This window comes from Phyllobates terribilis, unplaced genomic scaffold (assembly GCF_046119375.1).
Source record: "Phyllobates terribilis strain yellow unplaced genomic scaffold, ASM4611937v1 Scaffold_5__5_contigs__length_657084704, whole genome shotgun sequence".
Lineage (NCBI taxonomy): Eukaryota > Metazoa > Chordata > Amphibia > Anura > Dendrobatidae > Phyllobates > Phyllobates terribilis.
In genome coordinates this window covers 1,855,983-1,876,412 of record NW_027362765.1, presented here as the reverse complement: position 1 = coordinate 1,876,412, position 20,430 = coordinate 1,855,983, and the positions used below count along the sequence as shown (strand labels likewise).

Genomic DNA, 20,430 nt, shown 5'->3' with positions numbered 1-20,430 from the left:
AAATAAAAATGGTACCGCTGAAAATGTCATCTTGTTCCGCAAAAAAAAAGCCGCCATACAGCTCCATCAGCCGAAAAATAAAAAAGTTATAGCGCTCAGAATAAAGCAATGGAAAAAAAATATTTTTTCTATAAAATAGTTTTATTGTGTAAAAGCGCCAAAACATAAAAAAAATATACAGTAAGTGTAGTATCGCTGTAAACGTACTGACCCGAAGAATAACGCTGCCTGATCACTTTTACCACACGCAGAACGGCATAAAAAAAAACTTCAAAAAACAATTCCTGAATTGTTGGTTTTTGTTAATTTTACCTCCCAAAAAACGGAATAGAAAGCGATCAAAAAATGTTACGTACCCAAAAATGGTACCAATAAAAATGTCAACTCGTCCCGCAAAAAACAAGCCATCACATGACTCTGTCGGCCGAAATATGGAAAAATTATAGCTCTCAAAATATGGCGATGCAAAAACTAGATTTTGCAAAAAAAAGCGTCTCTTAGTGTGTGACAGCTGTCAGTCATAAAAACCCGATATAAATCTGGTATCTCTGTAATCGCACCGACCCGAAGAATAAAGTAATCTAATCAGTTATATCACACGAGGAACGGCGTAAAAAATAAATAAAACCAATTCTTCACCTGCTACTGATTTGTTTATTATGTCTCCCAAAGATCGCAGTATGGCTCGGCACACATTTATCCTGCGCTCTGCGCTGAGCACTTACGCCAGAGTTTCCATGTAAATCTCTGAAATATGTGATTCAGCCGGAACCCATGACGGAAGATTCCCTGTAATGAGGCAGATATAGGCCACTGTGGATGCCGTCTGGCCTGTGATCCCACGGTGTCATTTGTTTTAGGCGTGCATAAAAGTGCGGTTGGCCACAGTTTTGTGCACTTCTGAAAAAAAGGACACCGCTAAACAGAGGCCAGACGGAGTCCAGAGTAACTCTGCTGCCTCATTACAGTGAATGGATCCCGCAGGGGTTTCATCTGAATTACATCACTTGGAAATTTAGATGGAAACCCCCGATGTAAGTGCTCAGCCTAGAGCGCCGGATAAATGTTACGTAAAATGTTCCCAATAAAAGCTTCAACTCAGTCCTCAAAAAAAGCTAGTCCCCACTCAGGTCCGTCATCTGTTAAAAATATAAGGGACTTCCAAGTTACTGGTAGCAGAAAGGCTCTGGAAAAGCGAAATGGCCCTTGCCCCCCAAAAGAAATTCAAAAAATTTTGTGCTCCCAAATCCAAATGCCTATTCTACAATAATTTGTTCTCCAATTGTCAAATAGCACTCCGTCCCCCCAAGATCTCGCCATATGGCTGAGCGGTACGATACAGCTACATATGGGGTATTGCCACTTTTAGAAGAAATTGTGTGACACATTTCGGCACCATTTTTACCCATTGCCCTGTGTGAAAATGTAAAATCTGAGGGTAAAACATTTTTTTGTGGTAAAAATATAATTATGCTTTTTTCACTGCCCAATGGTATAAATTTAAAAATTAAAAAATACTCACTACTTCCCTAGATGAATTCCTTGAGAGGTGTAGTTTACAAAATGGGGTCACTTGTGGGGGTTTCTGCTGTTTCGGCATGTCAGCGACTCTTCAAATGTGACACGGTGTCTGCTGCCTATCCCAGCCAACATAGCGCTCTTTTCTCTTCCGAACCCTGCCGTACACCAAAGCAGTTGTTTTCCCCCACATATGGGGTATCGGCGTGTTCAGGAGAAATTGAACAACAAATTTCATGGTGCAATTTATCCTGTTACCCTTATGATAGTACAAAATTAGGGAAAGGAAAACATTTTTTGTGGGAAAAATGTGAAAATTTTATTTTTATGACTCAATGTTATAAACTTCTGTGAAGCAGCTGGGGGTGCAAGGTGCTCACCACATATCTATATAAGTTCCCTAAGGGGTCTAGTTTCCAAAATGGTGTCACTTGTGGGGGGTTTCCACTGTTTAGGCACATCAGGGGCTCCCCAGATGCAACATGGCGTCCGCTAATTATTCAAACAAATTTTACATTCAAAAAGTCAAATGGCGCTCCTTCCCTTCCGAGCCCTGCCGTGCGCCCAAACAGTGGTTTGCCTCCACATATGGGGTATCGGCGTGTTCAGGAGAAATTGCACAACAAATTTCATGGTGCAATTTATCCTATCACCCTTATGATAATGCAAAATTAAGGGATGAAAAACGTTTTTGCGGGAAAAATGTGAAAATTTTATTTTTACAGCTGATTATTATAAACTTCTGTGAAGCACCTTGGGGTTCAAGGTGCTCACCACACATCTAGATAAGTTCCCTAAGGGGTCTAGTTTCCAAAATGGTGTCACTTGTGGGGGGTTTCCACTGTTTAGGCACATCAGGGGCTCCCCAAATGCAACATGGCGTCCGCTAATTATTCAAACAAATTTTACATTCAAAAAGTCAAATGGCGCTCCTTCCCTTCCGAGCCCTGCCGTGCGCCCAAACAGTGGTTTGCCTCCACATATGGGGTATCGGCGTGTTCAGGAGAAATTGCACAACAAATTTCATGGTGCAATTTATCCTATCACCCTTATGATAATGCAAAATTAAGGGATGAAAAACGTTTTTGCGGGAAAAATGTGAAAATTTTATTTTTACAGCTGATTATTATAAACTTCTGTGAAGCACCTTGGGGTTCAAGGTGCTCACCACACATCTAGATAAGTTCCCTAAGGGGTCTAGTTTCCAAAATGGTGTCACTTGTGGGGGGTTTCCACTGTTTAGGCACATCAGGGGCTCCCCAAATGCAACATGGCGTCCGCTAATTATTCAAACAAATTTTACATTCAAAAAGTCAAATGGCGCTCCTTCCCTTCCGAGCTCTGCCGTGCGCCCAAACAGTGGTTTGCCTCCACATATGGGGTATCGGCGTGTTCAGGAGAAATTGCACAACAAATTTCATGGTGCAATTTATCCTATTACCCTTATGATAATGCAAAATTAAGGGATGAAAAACGTTTTTGCGGGAAAAATGTGAAAATTTTATTTTTACAGCTGATTATTATAAACTTCTGTGAAGCACGTTGGGGTTCAAGGTGCTCACCACACATCTAGATAAGTTCCGTAAGGGGTCTAGTTTCCAAAATGGTGTCACTTGTGGGGGGTTTCCACTGTTTAGGAACATCAGGGGCTCTCCAAACGCAACATGGCGTCTGCTAATTATTCAAACAAATTTTACATTCAAAAAGTCAAATGGCGCTCCTTCCCTTCCAAACCTTGCCGTGCGCCCAAACAGTGGTTTTCCCCCACATATGGGGTATCGGCGTGTTCAGGAGAAATTGCACAACAAATTTCATGGTGCAATTTATCCTATTACCATTATGATAATGGAAAATTAAGGGATGAAAAATGTTTTTGTGGGAAAAATGTGAAAATTTTATTTTTACAGCTCAATATTATAAACTTCTGTGAAGCACCTTGGGGTTCAAGGTGCTCACCACACATCTAGATATGTTCCCTAAGTGGTCTAGTTTCCAAAATGGTGTCACTTGTGGGGGATTTCCACTGTTTAGTCACATCAGGAGCTCTCCAAACGCAACATGGTGTCTGCTAATTATTCAGACAAATTTTACATTCAAAAAGTCTAATGGCGCTCCTTCCTTTCCGAGCCCTGCCGTGCGCCCAAACAGTGGTTTTCCCTCACATATGGGGTATCAGCACGCTCAATAGAAATTGCACAAAAAATTTTGGGGTCCATTTTTTCCTGTTACCCCTGTGAAAATAAAAAAAATTGGGTCTAAAGTAACATTTTTGTGAAAAAAGTTAAATGTTAATTTTTTTCTTCCACATTCCAAAAATTCCTGTGAAGCACCTGAAGGGTTAATAAAGTTCTTCAATGTGGTTTTGAGCACCTTGAGGGGTGCAGTTTTTAGAACGGTGTCACTTTTGGGTATTTTCTGTCATAAAGACCCCTCAAAGTGACTTCAAATATGATGTGGTCCCTAAAAAAATGTTTTTGTAAATTTTGTTGGAAAAATGAGAAATCGCTGGTCAACTTTTAACCCTTATAGCTCCCTAACAAAAAAAAATTTTGGTTCCAAAATTGTGCTGATGTAAAGTAGACATGTGGGAAATGTTATTTATTAAGTATTTTGTGTGACATATCTCTCTGATTTAAGGGCATGAAAATTCAAAGTTTGAAAATTGCAAAATTTTCAAAATTTTTGCCAAATTTCCGATTTTTTCACAAATAAACGCATGTGATATCAAAGAAATTTTACGACTACCATGAAGTACAATATGTCACGAAAAAAACAGTCTCAGAATCAGGGGGATCCGTTGAAGCGTTCCAGAGTAATTGCTTCATAAAGTGACAGTGGTCAGAATTGAAAAAATTGGCCCGGTCACGAAGGCAAAAACAGGCTCTGGTGCGAAGTGGTTAAACAGATATATTTGTGTCTGAACAATCAGGAGACACTATTACTGTTTTTCTTTACGGCAAAAAATGCCAAAACCAGGTTAATACAGAGATTTGACCCGTGGAACTGCAAAACCACAGTTCTATTTCTTGGGCCTACACCAGACTCTTTTAAACAGATATATTTGTGTCTGAACAATCAGGAGACATTATTACTGTTTTTCTTTACGGAAAAAATACCAAAAGCTGGATAATAGAGATTTTTTACCATGGAACGGCAAAACCACAGTTATAATTTACTGGTGTATACCAGACTTTTTTAAATAGATATATTTGCGGCTGAACAGTGAGCGACACACTCAAACTGCTTTTTTTTTTTTAGGTAAAAATGGCCCAAAAGTGATTTTTCCTGGCCCCCGAGACCTGGAGCTAAGTCCAGAAATTTCAGCAACAGGAGCACACAGGACTGTAATGCAGCGTTTGCCGGTATAACCACTGCGTCTCATATGCAGCCTGCCTGCCTGATATCTGGGATGGATATTAGTCCTGAGAAGGACTGTTTGTTTGATTTGGCAGGCTTTAGAGACCCTACACTACCTATTTTGCACTATAAATCTCTCCCTAGCTCAGCAGCACTTTCCCTACACTAGCTGATTCCGGCCGTCTGTGTCCAAGATGGCGGCGCCCGGTTTTAAATACTCAAGGTGACGCTGTGCGGCCAGCTAATCAATGTAATGCCCACAACCAACATGGCTGCGGCATTACAGTGACTGGCTGGCAATCCCTGCATGTTCATTGGCTCTGTAAAGAGCGCCAAACATGCAGGGCGGAGACCCGAGCTCCCGCCCGAGTAACCCCGAAATGCTCGGTGCTCGCCGAACATCCCGAGTAGCGTGATGCTCAGGCGAGTACCGAGCAGTGTCGAGCATGCTCGCTCAACACTACTAATGATCTTTTGATATCGCTCTATTTTTTCCATGACAATGGGACATGTAATGATAACAGGAGGTGATACCTTTTTATACACGCTCAAATCACTACTTCAAAAAGGTTAAAACAGCCAAAGAGCGTGTAAAAGAAAAAGACTCTGAAAGTAATGCCACTCCTCGTAGGCAAGGAGAACTAGACAAGTTTCTTAAGAAAAAAATTCCCACACCCCAAAAAGCCTCTAGAAAAATTGCCTCTAACTCACCATTGCTTGCTTCCGCTGCAGACACAGATTCAGGCAGCGAAGATTTGGACTCGAGCTCTCAATCCTCTAACTGTACTCCAATCTCTAGATCTTTCCTAAAGAAAACACTTTCACAGGTGATGCAACCAATAATGCAAGAATTGTCCGGCCTGAGAGCAGACCTTAAACAAGTAGGTCAGAGAGTTGAATCCCTGAAAATTATACAGACAGATTTACTAGACTTTTCAGACACCCTAAAAGACCAAATGTCCTATCATAAACAACAACTGAATTTTGCCCAAGCCATCACACTGCCTCCGCCGTGTTTTACAGATGATGTGGTATGCTTTGGATCATGAGCTGTACCACGCCTTCGCCATACTTTTCTCTTTCCATCATTCTGGTAGAGGTTGATCTTGGTTTCATCTATCCAAAGAATGTTCTTCCAGAACTGTGCTGGCTTTTTTAGATGTTTTTTAGCAACGTTCAGTCTAGCCTTTTTATTCTTGATGCTTATGAGTGGCTTGCATCGTGCAGTCAACCCTCTGTATTTACTTTCATGCAGTCTTCTCTTTATGGTAGATTTGGATATTGATACGCCTACCTCCTGGAGAGTGTTGTTCACTTGGTTGGCTGTTGTGAAGGGGTTTCTCTTCACCATGGAGATTATTCTGCGATCATCCACCACTGTTGTCTTCCGTGGGCGGCCAGGTCTTTTTGCATTGATGAGTTCACCAGTGCTTTCTTTCTTTCTCAGGATGTACCAAACTGTAGATTTTACCACTCCTAACATTGTAGCAATTTCTCGGATGGTTTTTTTCTGTTTTTGCAGCTTAAGGATGGCTTGTTTCACCTGCATGGAGAGCTCCTTTGACCGCATGTTTACTTCACAGCAAAACCTTCCAAATGCAAGCACCACACCTCAAATCAACTCCAGGCCTTTTATCTGCTTAATTGAAAATGACATAACGAAAGGATTGCCCACACCTGTCCATGAAATAGCCTTGGAGTCATTTGTCCAATTACTTTTGGTCCCTTTAAAAGCAGGGTGGCACATGTTAAGGAGCTGAAACTCCTAAACCCTTCATCCAATTTTAATGTGGATACCCTCAAATGAAAGCTGAAAGTCTGAACTTCAACTGCATCTGAATTGTTTTGTTTAAAATTCATTGTGGTAATGTCTAGAACCAAAACTAGAAAAATGTTGTCTCTGTCCAAATATATATGGACCTATCTGTACTTGGAATCCAAAAAATTGACATACCTTCGTGGATGCCATTAGATGAAGAGATTTTCACCTTTACTCAGCTACAGAGACCTGAAAAATGGTCGATGCAGGGGAAAAGCACCACTAATAGGCTCAGGGGAACACCACCTAGACATCCCCCTCCATGATGAATTAGACTTCTCCTACCAGTTTCCAGTATGCGATGAAACTTTTCTTATGGAAGAAGTTCAGTTATATCCTTCTTCACTTGACTTAATTGGCTGAGAAAGCTTTTCTTGGGACTCCCCCCTGATTGTTCTCTCTTTACTAGTTTTGTTCTCACTTGACAAAAAATGTTATGATTATGACTAGCTTTGTTCATTACTGTCATACCTGTTATTGGTTTGTGTATTACCTTTTATCTCTTTAAGGTATCACCTCCTCATTTATCTTGTCTGCTATTCTTGGGATGCCCCCCCCCTGCAGCAGATAAGTTGTATATTAATTATATTATAGTTGTAATATGTTATATATGTTTATGCTCGTGCCTTGCTGATTGGACCTCTTTACATTCTCATGTCTTTGAAAGAAATTATGATGACAAATATGACCCCAAATGACACTATAGTAATCGCGTTATTTAATGTTAAGGGATTTCATTCCCCGCAGAAACGCAGTCAAATCCTCCACCTGTTAAATAAAAATAACACTTCCATAGCTTTCATACAAGAAACACATTTTAAAGCAGAACGCACTCCTGACTTGTCCAGATCTAAGTTCCCAACTTGGTACCACAGCTGCGGCTCTTCAGCATCCAGAGGAACCAGTATTGCTCTTCATAAAAATTTAACCTTCTCTTTCAAGGACCAACTTTCAAATACAGAAGGTAGATATGTTTTCGTTAAAGGAAGTATCGCAAACACCATTGTTACATTAAGCAACATTATGCCCCAAATCAGGGTCAAGCTGGCTGGTTGGTTAATACTCTGGATACTCTAAACTCCTTTAAAGAAGGCCTCTTAATAGTAGGTGGTGACCTAAATTCCTCATTAAATCCCCAATTTGATGTTTCCTCAGGATTATCTGCTCTTTCTCAAAAGACTTTGAGGAAAATACATATGTCTCTGAATGCTTTACACCTAATAGATAGTTGGAGACTTCTAAATCCCTCTTCTTTATCTCTTTTAAAATCTGCCTCAATAGGTTCTATAACACTATCGGGCCATGCCCCAATCTTCTTGGAATTATCCATGTCCTCACTACCAAAAAGAGAAATGACTTGGAGATTAAATGAGTCTCTAATAAACAATGAAGAATATATCTCTAAGATCTCCAAATTTCTGGACTTATACTTCAAGGAAAATTTGAACTCTGGTCCCTCTGTTCCGGTGATTTGGGAAGCCCATAAGGCTGTTATTAGAGGTGAACTAATATTATTAAATGCCCATCTAAAAAAATCTAGAGATAAAGAAATTTTTTCTTTGCTCAATCAAATCAATACTTTAGAAAAACTTCATAAAAAGTCTTTAGCGAATAAAGCTCAAAACGACCTTTTGGTCTTAAGAAATAAACTCAAGGATGCTTTAAACATAAAATCTGCTAAAATATTCCAAAGATGCAAGCAGATAATCTATCTACATGGCAATAGAGGGAGTAAGCTTAGATCCTCTTTGCTCAAGAAAAATCTTGAGAGATCTTTTCTTAAAAAAATCCGCTCCAAAGATGGAACCTTAAGTGAAGATACGGCAGACATTTCACACTCTTTTAAATCTTACTATCAGGAACTATATAATATAGAATCCCTGCCTTCTGTTACGAGTCCGGAAGGTGGAACCTCTGTGCTGTGGTGCAAGGAGGGACCCAGAGGGGCGTAACTAGGTATCAACTCGAAGCGACCAAGGTCGTACAGCGGCTCAATCGACTCCGTGACCAGGGAGGGTCCGAGCTGAGGGTTCAGGTACTACTCTGGGGACGAGCTTGTAAGGGAGCAGGTGACTTCCACGGTACAGATAGTAGGGACTGACCGGTATTGCAGATGGGCACAGCAGGCAGGCTGACGAGTGATCCGGGTAGATGGACTGGCAGACACGGCAGGTAACAAGCAGTAACCTCCAGGTAGGTACGGCAGATGTCAGCAGAAGCCTCCAGGGAGGCTGTCAGGTAGGCACGACCAGTGCTGGCAGAAAACTCTAGGTAGGCAGTCAGGAGGTCACGGCAAGTGACGGCAGGAGCCTCCAGGTAGGCACAGCAGGTAACAGGCAGGTGCTTCCAGGTAAGCGGGCTGACAGGCACGGCAGGTAACAGGCAGGTGCTTCCAGGTAAGCGGGCTGGCAGGCACGGCAGGAACAGGCAGGTAATAGGCAGGTGCTTCCAGGTAAGCAGGCGGGCAGAGCTCATAGACAGACTGGCGGACAGAACGGAAGACAGACTGTCAGGCTGGAGAGTAGTCAGGCTGGCGGACAGGACTGGAAATCAGGCTGGCGGACAGGACTGGAAATCAGGCTGGCGGACAGGACTGGAAATCAGGCTGGTGGACAGGACTGGAAATCAGGCTGGCGGACAGGACTGGAAATCAGGCTGACGGACAGGACTAGTAGTCAGGCTAGCAGCAGGACCTGAGGGCTGAAGCAGAGGTAAGTACACTGTGCAACAACTATTGCTCGGGCACCTGCATTTTGGAGGAGGTGCCTTATATATGGGAGGACCTCCGGCTATTGGCCGGGGACTCCTTAGGATGGCATGCGCGGCCCCTTTAAGAGGAAGGGTGCGCGCGCGCACCCTAAGCACAGTGCCAGGGAAGCTGCACGCGCCGGCAGCAGCAGGAAGAGTAGCGCTGGAGGACGCCGGGCGGGTAGCGCGGAGGTGAGAGGGACGGCGTCTCTGCCTGGCAGGGGACAGAGACGCCGATGCTACACCTTCTATGCTTCACCCATATTTGGCATCTACAAAAATTAAAGATTTTTTAAACTCGCTGAACCTTCCCACTCTTAAACCAGAACACATACAATTATTAACAAAGAATGTCACTCAACAAGAAATTCTAGACACGCTAAAATCCATTCCTAATGGTATATCACCTGGCCCAGATGGCCTTCCCATAATTTACTATAAATAAATTATCAAATCTTTTCTCCCACACTTAGTAGAATTATTTAATGCATTCTTGTCAAGAGACGCCCCGACTACTCAAACTTTGGAAGCACATGTTTCGGTTATTCACAAGGAGGGTAAAGACCCTACACATTGCGGTAACTACCGTCCAATTTCTCTATTGAATACTGATATTAAATTATGGGCTAAACTCCTTGCTAGGAGCCTGGAATACGTGCTCCCATATCTAATACACTGCGACCAGGTTGGTTTTGTTAAGGGTAGGGAGGGAAAAGATAACTCTAGTAAAATCATTCGCGCCATTGCCCATGCTAGGAGAGGGGGCTCCCCTTTGATCTTGCTCACTACAGGCGCCGAAAAGGCATTCGACAGAGTGAGCTGGAGGTTTTTAGCATATACTCTAGAAAAATTTGCTTTCCCTGAGATTTTTGTAAATTCTATCTTCTCTTTATACTCCTCCCCTTCTGCTAGAATACGGGTAAATGGTACTCTTTCACAAAGTTTTAGTATTCAAAATGGGACGAGGCAAGGCTGCCCCCTGGCGCCTTCCCTCTTTATACTCCTCATGGAAAAACTTGTTTAAGTAATTGGACAGGACCCAGATATTCAGGGAATTAAAATGAAAAATACCAAACTATTGTTGGCAGTTTTTGCAGATGATCTGCTCCTCATGCTTTCCAATTCAATTAAAGCATTCCCCAAACTCATGTCTATTTTTGAACAATTTGGAGAGCTCTCTAATTTTAAAATTAACTACGAGAAATTGGAAGCATTAAACATTTCCACCCCCACATCTGATGTTGAATTTCTACAGAGTTCTACCCCTTAAGTGGCCACATGGCTGTATCAAATATTTAGGGATCCAGATCACTAATAACCGAGATCTTTTATATGAGAAAAATTTTACACCATTGGTTGAGAAAATGAGATCCCTCCTTAAAACTTTCGACAACCCACTGTTATCTTGTATTGGTAGGAAAAATGTAGTAAAAGCATACATTCTCCCTAAAATCATCTACCACATAAATATGCTCCCCATATGCCTCCCTTTGTCTTTCTTTTCTTCCATAAAACAAGTACTAGCTCAACACATATGGAAACATAAAAGACCTAGGCTCTCACACAAATTATTATCCCAACGAAACCATAGAGGTGGCATTGGGCTTCCGGACATCCTAAGATATTATAAATCCATTCACATGCTCAGATGGCTAAAGATGGCCAATGCCTCCAAAAGAAGAGATGCTAAAGATATTGACTGTCTTCTACTAGGTAACAACCCCCATAAGTTCATATGGGCAGATGTAATTCCTGTCTCTGAGATGTCGAGAAACACCATTACTTCCACTTCTCTGGCTATTAAACGTAACCTAGTTCAAGAACTCCATGGTGACACTATCCCTATGTCTGATGCTCCAATATCTACTATCCCATACTTTTTAGACCCCAAGTACACAGACCCTTATAACCTCTGGTCAGAGTTACCAAACTATTCTATTAAACAATTCCTTTCAAATGAGATCCTTATGCTAGACTCTTGGCCAATGGGTACCTCGACGTGGCCCAAAAACTTCCTGCAATATAATCATGTCTCTCACATCTTCTCTCAGTTTAAAACTAGATTCTCTAAAATTAGGAAGGGCTCTTGGATTGACATGTTAAGTAGACTTTCTTTCCCTTTTTCCAAAGGTATTTCGAAGATATATGACAATTTGACATCCCAGTTCTCTCAAAAGCCCACTTTCATATATTCCAGGGAGAAGGAATTAAATATTACATTGTCCGAAGAGGAAACTGACTCCATCCTTTCCAATTCACATGGCTTCTCAAGATGTATAACTTTACAAGAAAATTCATATAAAATTATTTCGCGTTGGTACAGAACCCTGGAAATATTACACCATTTTGGTCGGAGTGACTCTAACTTATGTTGGAGATGCAAACTAGCTGTGGGTAATATGACACATATCTTTTGGTCATGCTCGAAGATTAGACCATTTTGGGGAAAATTAGAACTGACCTTAAAAAAACTAGGCCTGATAAGACATTCATTAACCCCTAAAGAAATCCTATTATCCTGCCCAACAGATAACTATGAGCCAAAAAAACATGACTTGATCCCCCTGTTGTTGGGTTCAGCAAAACAACTGATATCTCTACATTGGAAGCAGGAATCTCCCCCCACTCATTCTGAATGGATAAATAAGGTAAACATGATAAGACTCACCAGTTGGGAAACCTATAGTCACCCTAAATTTTCTAAAGTTTGGAGCCAATGGAGACAGGAGGTTTAATTTTTTCTTTGTCCCCCCCCCCCCCTTCCCTGGAAAACCATATCAATCTCCTGATATGATATTCTTACTATTCTTATTCCCTTGCCCTGTTGATTACACCCATCCACTCCCCCTATCCTTCTGCGACTAAATTACCCCCTTGGTGGAGAGTGTTTATCAACCACTAACTTTTTATGTCACTAAACTTTAAAAGATCTACTATTCCTATATAGGGTTATTTGACTGCAATTATTTTATTTTATATTCATATGTCTTTTACTCATATGTCATGCCGCTCTTTATTCTTGTCTTTTTATTTATTTCTTTTCTGAGGTCTAATTTGTGGGCTACGAGCTTGTTTATGTTGTTGTCCTTTTCTAGGTTTTTTCTGGTTTTTATGTTACTATGTCCTTTTAATGTATCAACATGACTTCTGTACTTTTGACCTTTGTGCAATTATTTACTTGTCATGTAATTTCAATCTTTCGTGTTCTATACTTAATTCAGAAATAAAGAATGTAAAAAAAAATAAGTTTTTATACCCATATGAATTTTTAATATAAAGAATAATAAAAGCTACATTTTATGGCTTGAATAGAGATGGGGTTCTCCACACTTTGTCTGGTTTTCCTCCAAAACATCTTAAAATGGCTTCTAGAAAGTTTGCTCCCAAATTTGTAGGTCCTTACTAAAATTTTAAATCCCGTGACTGTTAAGCTTCAACTCCCTGTAGCTTGGAAAATCAACAACTTCTTCCATTTTTCTCTTTTAAAGAAATTTGAAGGGACACTTGGTCCCCAAGACATTATTGAGGTGGATCAGGAGAATAAAATCGAGCGAGTTCTGGTATCCAGGCTGGTCAAATGGCATTTGCAGTATCTCAGTATTTTCAGTTAAAACATTCTTTTTCCTTGTGTAACTTCTCTGATGTTTATGAAAAATTGATTCCCATGTAAAATATTTACCACATTAAAAAAAGGCTTCTCCCCTGTGTTAATTCTTAGGTAAGAAGAGATTTCTTCACAAAACATTTTCAGCATTCTGAACATGAAAATGGCATCTCCCCAGTATTGGTTCTCTGGTGGATATCAAGAGAATCGTTCTGGTTAAAACATTTCCCACATTCTGAACATTAAAAGGGCTTCTCCCCTGTGTGAGTTCTTTGGGGATTAGCACAATATGATTTATGGCTAAAACATTTCCCACATTATGAACATGAAAAAGGCTTTTCCACAGTTTGGGTTCTCTGATGGCTATTAAGATTCACTTTTTGGTTAAAACATTTCCCACATTTTGAACAAGAAAAAGGCTTCTCCCCTGTGTGAGTTCTCTGGTGCTTAACACAATTTGAATTCTAGCTAAAACGTTTCCCACATTCTGAACATGAAAAAGGCTTGCCCCCTGTGTGGGTTCTCTGGTGACTATCAAGATGCTGTTTCAGGTTAAAACATATCCCACATTCTGAACATGAAAAAGGCCTCTCCCCTGTGTGAGTTCTCTGGTGATTAAGAAGAGATGATTTCTTTACAAAACATTTTCCACATTCTGAACATGAAAATGGCTTCATCCCTGTGTGAGTTCTCTGATGTGTAACAAGAGCTGATTTCGCTATATAACATTTCCCACATTCTGAACATAAAAAGGCTTCTCCTCTGTGTGGGTTCTCTGGTGACTAACAAGGTCTGATTTCCGTGCAAAACATTTTCCACATTCTCAACATGAAAAAGGCTTCTCCCTTGTGTGAGTTCTCTGATGTCTGTTAAGACTTGATTTCATTGTAAAACATTTCCCACATTCTGAACATGAAAAAGGCTTCTCCCCTGTGTGACTTCTCTGGTGTCTAACAAGATATGATTTCCATAAAAAACATTTCCCACATTCTGAACATGAAAATGGCTTCTCCCCTGTGTGAGTTCTCTGGTGCTTAACAAAATATGATTTCTGGTTAAAACATTTCCCACACTTTGAACAAGAAAATCTATTCTCTGCTGTGTGAATTTTTTGATCTTTAAGAAAGGAATTTTTGAGGGGAAAACTATTTCCATATTCTGAATGTGAAAAGGAATTCTTTGCTTTAGGAGCAGTTCGTCTTTTAATGCTTATTTTGTGACTTTGATTTTCCTTAGTAGTCGGTAATGAATCAGAAGACAGGACCTGTTTCATAGGATCAGATGACATATCTTTGCTGTGAAGGGATGATGGTATATCTGAAATAATTGCATTCACTTCAATTGTATCCTGTGGGATCTCAAGATCGTCTGATTTACAAATTGAAGATGTCAGCTGTCCCTCTGATCTCCTGGTACAGTCAACTGCCAAGAAGATAACAAATTATTATTTTTCAATAAAATATCCTTGATTTATATATTTTTCAACATTTCTACTTAAACTGTGTGTAAAAATGGTAAGTTATGTAAAAATATTGAATTATTCACCAAGACAATGACAGTTCACAGTCTATTAGAAAACCTCATAGGATGAACCAGTAGAACGTGGTGTTCAACTGTTTGTTCATTCTGGAATATGGAACAAAAAGCCACCAAGCAATGTTATGTAGGTGAAAATAATATCAATAAAAACGTCTACTCATCTCACAAAAAACAAGCCCCCACTCAGGTCCATCATCTGTCAGTGTAATAACAGAGGTTTCCACATTATTAGTGGCTCAAAGGCTCTTGAAAAGCAACATGGCTTCCATAAACCAATCCAGCAATATCCGCTGTACCAAAATCAGATCTCCCCCTCGCTTCTGAGCCTTGCAGTGCGCCCAAACTATATTTAGCCTCCATGTATTTAGCATTACTATAGTGAGAAGAACCCACTTAATTGATGGTGTGTGTCTCCTGGAACACAATCTAGGCACTATGTGTTGGGTAATAAAATTATATATTTGCAATTTTCAAGCATCCCTTGAATATTCTAAAAAGTGCCTGAGAAGTCAAAATAGTCACTTCTTCTACTGATTAATTCACTGAGGGCTATAATTTCCAAAATGAAGTCACTTTATGGGGATTTTTACTCCTCTGATTTTCTGCCATTTTGTCATATTAGGGCTTCTGCAAATGGTGTGTCCCACTTTCTTTGGGTTCTGCTCATGCAACATCTGCTTCTCTCACCAGGTGCCGCCTTATTCATCCGGCAGGCGGCGCTGGTGATGGAGGAGACGTCAGAACCAGAAGCTCTGGGCGGCACAGGCTCTGTCCAGCCACTAAGATTAGGGTGCCTGGGACCAGTAGTACTATCCAGTCTGGCAGTATGGGTGTGTGTGCTGTCCAGCTGGAGTAATCTGCTCCCTACTTCAACCAATTGGAAAGCACCGCACCCTACTAAAGCTGGAGGCATATTGCCGGAAGCTGCCAGATACAGCCTTGTTCTCCTCTGGTTCAGTCCTCTGTGCTCAGCTCCCGGCTTGTGGATTTATTTCTGTTGCGACCTCGGCCCGTTTACTGACTACTCTTGTGCCATCTGAGTTTGTATTTCTTCTGCTCTCCTGGTTCTGACCCGACTACTTGAATATTCTTTTTCCCCATCTCACTCCACAGAACAGCAGGTAACACCGTGGCCCAAGCCTAGGGGTCTCTGTGTAAGTCCAGATCCATGTAGAGGGGTTAAGGGGTGATGGGCAAAACTGTGAGTATAGACAATAACAAATCTCTAGAAATGATCAAACTCAAGAGTCTTCATCAGTGAAAAAAGTGAATAACTAGTGGTGAAACCTCTCTGGGGTAATTGGAGTATGGGGCTCAGGGGCTCTTGGGAATCTAAACTATTGTAAAGGCCAATATTTGTTGTCAGATGAGTTTCAAGAAGAAATATTTTAAACATTTTAAAGATAACTTTTCATAATACTGCAGAGCTGAGGTGTCTTAAATTTAGGTCTCAGGCATTTGGAAGAAGAAATAGAGACCTTCTTTTAACCCTGTTACAGCCTGGGGTGTAATAGTACACACCAGGCTGTCACCCCATGTTCAGCGCGGGCTCCGCGCTGAGCCCACACTGAACCGGGCACATGTCAGCTGATTTATACAGCTGACCTGTGCCCGCAACAGCCGCGGGTGGAATCGCGATCCAACCGCGGCTGTTAAAATCTCTGACAGCGGCATTTAACAGCGCCGCGCCGGGAGCGCGTCATTTACCTTGCCCATCGGTGACCCCGTCACATGATCGCGGGTCACTGATGGGTGGGTATGACAACCCTGGGTCTGCAGCAGACCCCAGTGGTTGTCATGTACTGATCGCTATGAGCGCCACCTAGTGGTCGGCGCTCATAGCACAGGAGCATTTCTGCTACATAGAGGTGATCTGCTCATCACCTCTATGTAGCAGAGGCGATCGGACAGTTGCTGCTTCTATAGTCTACTATGGAGACTATAGAAGCAAGCAAATAGTGTAAAAAAATGTTTTTAAAAATATTAAAAAAATAAAAAAAATATAAAAGTTCAAATCACCCCCCTTTCTCCCCATTCAAAATAAAATATATAAAAAAAAAACACATACACATATTTGGTATCACCGCGTTCAGAATCGCCCGATCTATCAATATAAAAAAAGAATTAATCCGATCGGTAAACGGCATAGCGAGAAAAAAATTCTAAATGCCGGAATTACGTTTTTTGGTCACCGCAACATTGAAATAAAATGCAATAACGGGCGATTAAAACATCATATCTACCCCAAAACGGTATCAATAAAAACTTCAGCCCGGCGCTCAAAAAATAAGCTCTCACCCGGCCCCCCCAGGTCCCGAAAAATGGAAACGCTACGGGTCTTGGAAAATAGCACCTTTTTTTTTTTGTTGTTTTATTTTTTCACCACTTAAATAAAAAAGAACCTATACATGTTTGGTGTCTACAAACTCGCAATGACCTGTCAGTTTTAGCATTCAGTGAACGTGGTAAAAAAAATAAAAAAAACATCTGTGGTATTGCACTTTTTTTGCAATTTCACCGCACTTGGAATTTTTTCCCCGTTTTCCCATACACGATATAGTAAAACCAGTAATGTCATTCAAAAGTACTACTCGTCCCGCAAAAAATAATCCCTCACACGGCCATATTGACCAAAAAATAAAAATGCTATGGCTCTGGGAAAAAGGGGAGCAAAAAACGAAAATGCAAAAATGGAAAATCCCAGGGTCCTTAAGGGGTTAAAGACTACCAGGGAGTTTCAAACTTATTAGTGAGGCCGGCTGATCCCACCACAATCAAACTATCAAACAGAATGAACCTGTAAAAAGAAGACTTTTTTATTCTATTGTTACATTCCCAACAACATTATATGTTTGGGGTGGAAAACTGCAACACTAAATCGGAGTCACACTCATTTATGGTGGATCATTACAGCTACTATGAGTCCTGACCAGAAGAGTAGAGAAAGTATTAGCGCCCCCATTTCAGGAGAGATTGTGCAGTAATCTGAATTCCTTAGGATCGAAAACATAATGCAATTTATGACGTGGAGTGAATCCATGAAACCAGGGCTGGAGCCAACACATCTCCTGCAGGCGTGAATAAATGTATATTACAGCCATCAGCCACGCACAGCTTAGAGATATATCATGGCACAGGTGTAATGTTTTCTGTATAGTTTATCACAATCCTGTTTGAAGTTAGTTGGTTTAAAAAGAAATTTAAAAGTCGGGATAAAGGGAAACTCTGTTGTTAATGTACAGAAATTCACACTTGGCCTCACTGCACATTTAATGTTGTAGATCATAAGAGTGAAGTTTGGCCAGAAAGACTGGACCTGGTCTTGTAGGGACCATATGAGCACATTCAGCAGCACAGAAGAGAGAGAAGGTAGATTCATCCAATAAGATATCAGGGATCTAGGAAGCCAACAGCATCATTACCCTCCGCTTTCTCTTACAGGCCCATCATAATATTTTTATTCAAGTGATTTTCTAATTTGTCAGCACATTCTACGTACGCAGTCATTTAGCTTTATAGTTTACAGATCTGGGCAGATAAGTCAGTTTCTTCTAATCACAGGGAGTAGGTGGATCTTCCTGGTTGTAAGTTCTATAGAAAAGGCTTTTCAATGACCACAGTCATTTAAACAGTTTTGGGTGGAGGAGAATGTTGTGGTCTAGAGGCAAAATGGTGATCACACGATTGTGATATAGCCGGACTACACCAACGATAAAGCAGCCACAGCCGGTGACTGAGAAGAATCTGTGACTTCTCTGCATTTAGTGGTCACTACTCACCTGGGTAGTCATATGTAGGAATCTCCTCTTTACACCGCTCATCACCCCTCACATATGTCTCTGTAGTATTAATATGGGTCAGATCTTCACCCTGAAACAAATATTGTAAAAGTCACAGACAGATGGAGAAGTCCCATCTATGATCAGCTCTAATCCTGCCATCTCCACCGTTCTCATTACACAAGTATAAACCATATAATACTGGTGGATAAAACAAGACTGAACACAAGACCTTCACAGCCACCTACACATCATAGGGGAGATCTCATGACACCTTCTCTCCATCTACCTGATGATCCTGAGGAACATTGGGATCTTCTTGTTTACAGCCCTGTGGAAGAAGAGGACGGGGACATCTCTCTGGTGTTGTCCTCTTACTGGATAGATCTGGAGGAATCACATACAGGGACTGAATTCATTCTTTACATACAGATAATTATAGGCCGTGTGTATTTAGTCCTTTTACCTGGTGATGTGAGGGGCTGGGGAACCTCCATCATGACGTCCTTGTACAGATCTTTGTGTCCTTCTAAATACTCCCACTCCTCCATAGAGAAATAGACAGCGACATCCTGACATCTTATAGGAACCTGACACATACAATGATACCGTCATCCCCCCAATAGTGTTACTGTATAATGTCCCAGCATTCCCAGCAGTGTCACCTCTCCAGTCAGCAGCTGAATCATCTTGTAGGTGAGTTCTAGGATCTTCTGGTCATTGATGTCATCATGTATGAAGGGGTGAGATGGAGGCCCTGCGATTGGGCTCAGGGGTCTTCCCCATCCCTCAGACACAGGGTCCTGACAGAGCTCACTAGAGGTCTTCTTCACTACTATGTAATCCTGGTTATGAAGGAAGCATATAACATTTTATCAGATGCTAAATATTATGAAAAGCTAGAGGTGGATCCCTCAAAGGATTTCACAAGGGAATACCATGACCTGATCAATTATGCCTACACAGCAGGTATCCTTACAAAAAAAGAAAAAACCTTTTTAAACAATAAAGAACCATCATTGGCATTCTTTTATCACTTGCCGAAAATTCACAAGGATTGTAATATTCCTCCTGGACGACCGATCATTTCAGGAATGAATTCCCTTACTAGTCCACTCTCCCACTTTATAGATCTGTACCTTCAGCAATATGTAAAATCTCTCACCTCCTATTTAAAAGATTCTACTCAACTTATTTTTGAATTGAATGCACTACAATGGGAAGATAATTATCTCATGATTACAATGGATGTTAATGCACTTTATTCAAATATTGGTCATGATTTAGGTATAAATGCAGTGAAATTTTTTTTACAGCAGGATAAAGATATGCCACAAGGTCAGGTAGATTTCCTTTTGAGAGGCTTAAATTTTATCCTCAAGCATAATCTTTTTGAATTTGAGGGACACCTCTATTTACAGAGGCTCGGTACCGCGATGGGGACTTGGATAGCCCCAAGTTTTGCTAATTTATTCATGGGGCTATTCGAGTCCCAGTCGCTCCTATGCTCCCCTAAATATAGCAACAATATAGTACTGTACAAGCGCTATATAGATGACCTATTCGTGATATGGAGGGGCAGTAAAGAGGATGCTCAGTCTCTAGTCAATGAATTGAATGAGAACACCTGGGGTATTACTTTTTCTTCTAGTATCGAACCAAAAATAGCTGTTTTTCTTGATTTAGAAATTTCACATGAAGAAAAGAAAATAATAACGAAAACTCATTTCAAATCTGTTGATGTGAATGGCTACTTGGACTATCAAAGTGCCCATTACATCAAATGGAAAAATAACATCCCTTTCAGCCAATTTCATCGAATCAGAAAAAATAATACTAAGGATTCGGATTATATCAGACAATCGGATATAATCAAGAAGAGATTTAAAGAGAAAAAGTACCCCAAGCAAATTATCGATGAGGTATACCGTATAAATTTGACTAAAACCCAAACTGATTGTTTGGGGAATAAGGATGAATTGCCCCATAAGGAATCCAGGGATAGTGACACTAAGAATATGAATAAATGGAATCATAATTTTATCACCTCTTATAATAAGGGGAAC

At 40.8% G+C, this 20,430-nt stretch overlaps 1 protein-coding gene across 1 annotated transcript in view; it reads right to left on the bottom strand.

Annotated features, from left to right (window-relative positions):
- Nucleotides 1–12,749: 12,749 nt before the first annotated feature.
- The window catches only part of LOC141270811 (uncharacterized), a 40,895-nt gene continuing 33,214 nt past the window's right edge, over nucleotides 12,750–20,430 (bottom strand). The window contains exons 3-7 of the mRNA XM_073680917.1: nucleotides 19,030–19,209; nucleotides 18,831–18,954; nucleotides 18,654–18,751; nucleotides 18,365–18,455; nucleotides 12,750–14,468 (exon numbers count right to left, since the gene is read on the bottom strand). Of these exons, the coding sequence (XP_073537018.1) occupies nucleotides 13,870–14,468; nucleotides 18,365–18,455; nucleotides 18,654–18,751; nucleotides 18,831–18,954; nucleotides 19,030–19,209 (1,092 nt within the window). The 3' untranslated portion in view covers nucleotides 12,750–13,869. The remainder of the gene's footprint in view (nucleotides 14,469–18,364; nucleotides 18,456–18,653; nucleotides 18,752–18,830; nucleotides 18,955–19,029; nucleotides 19,210–20,430) is intronic.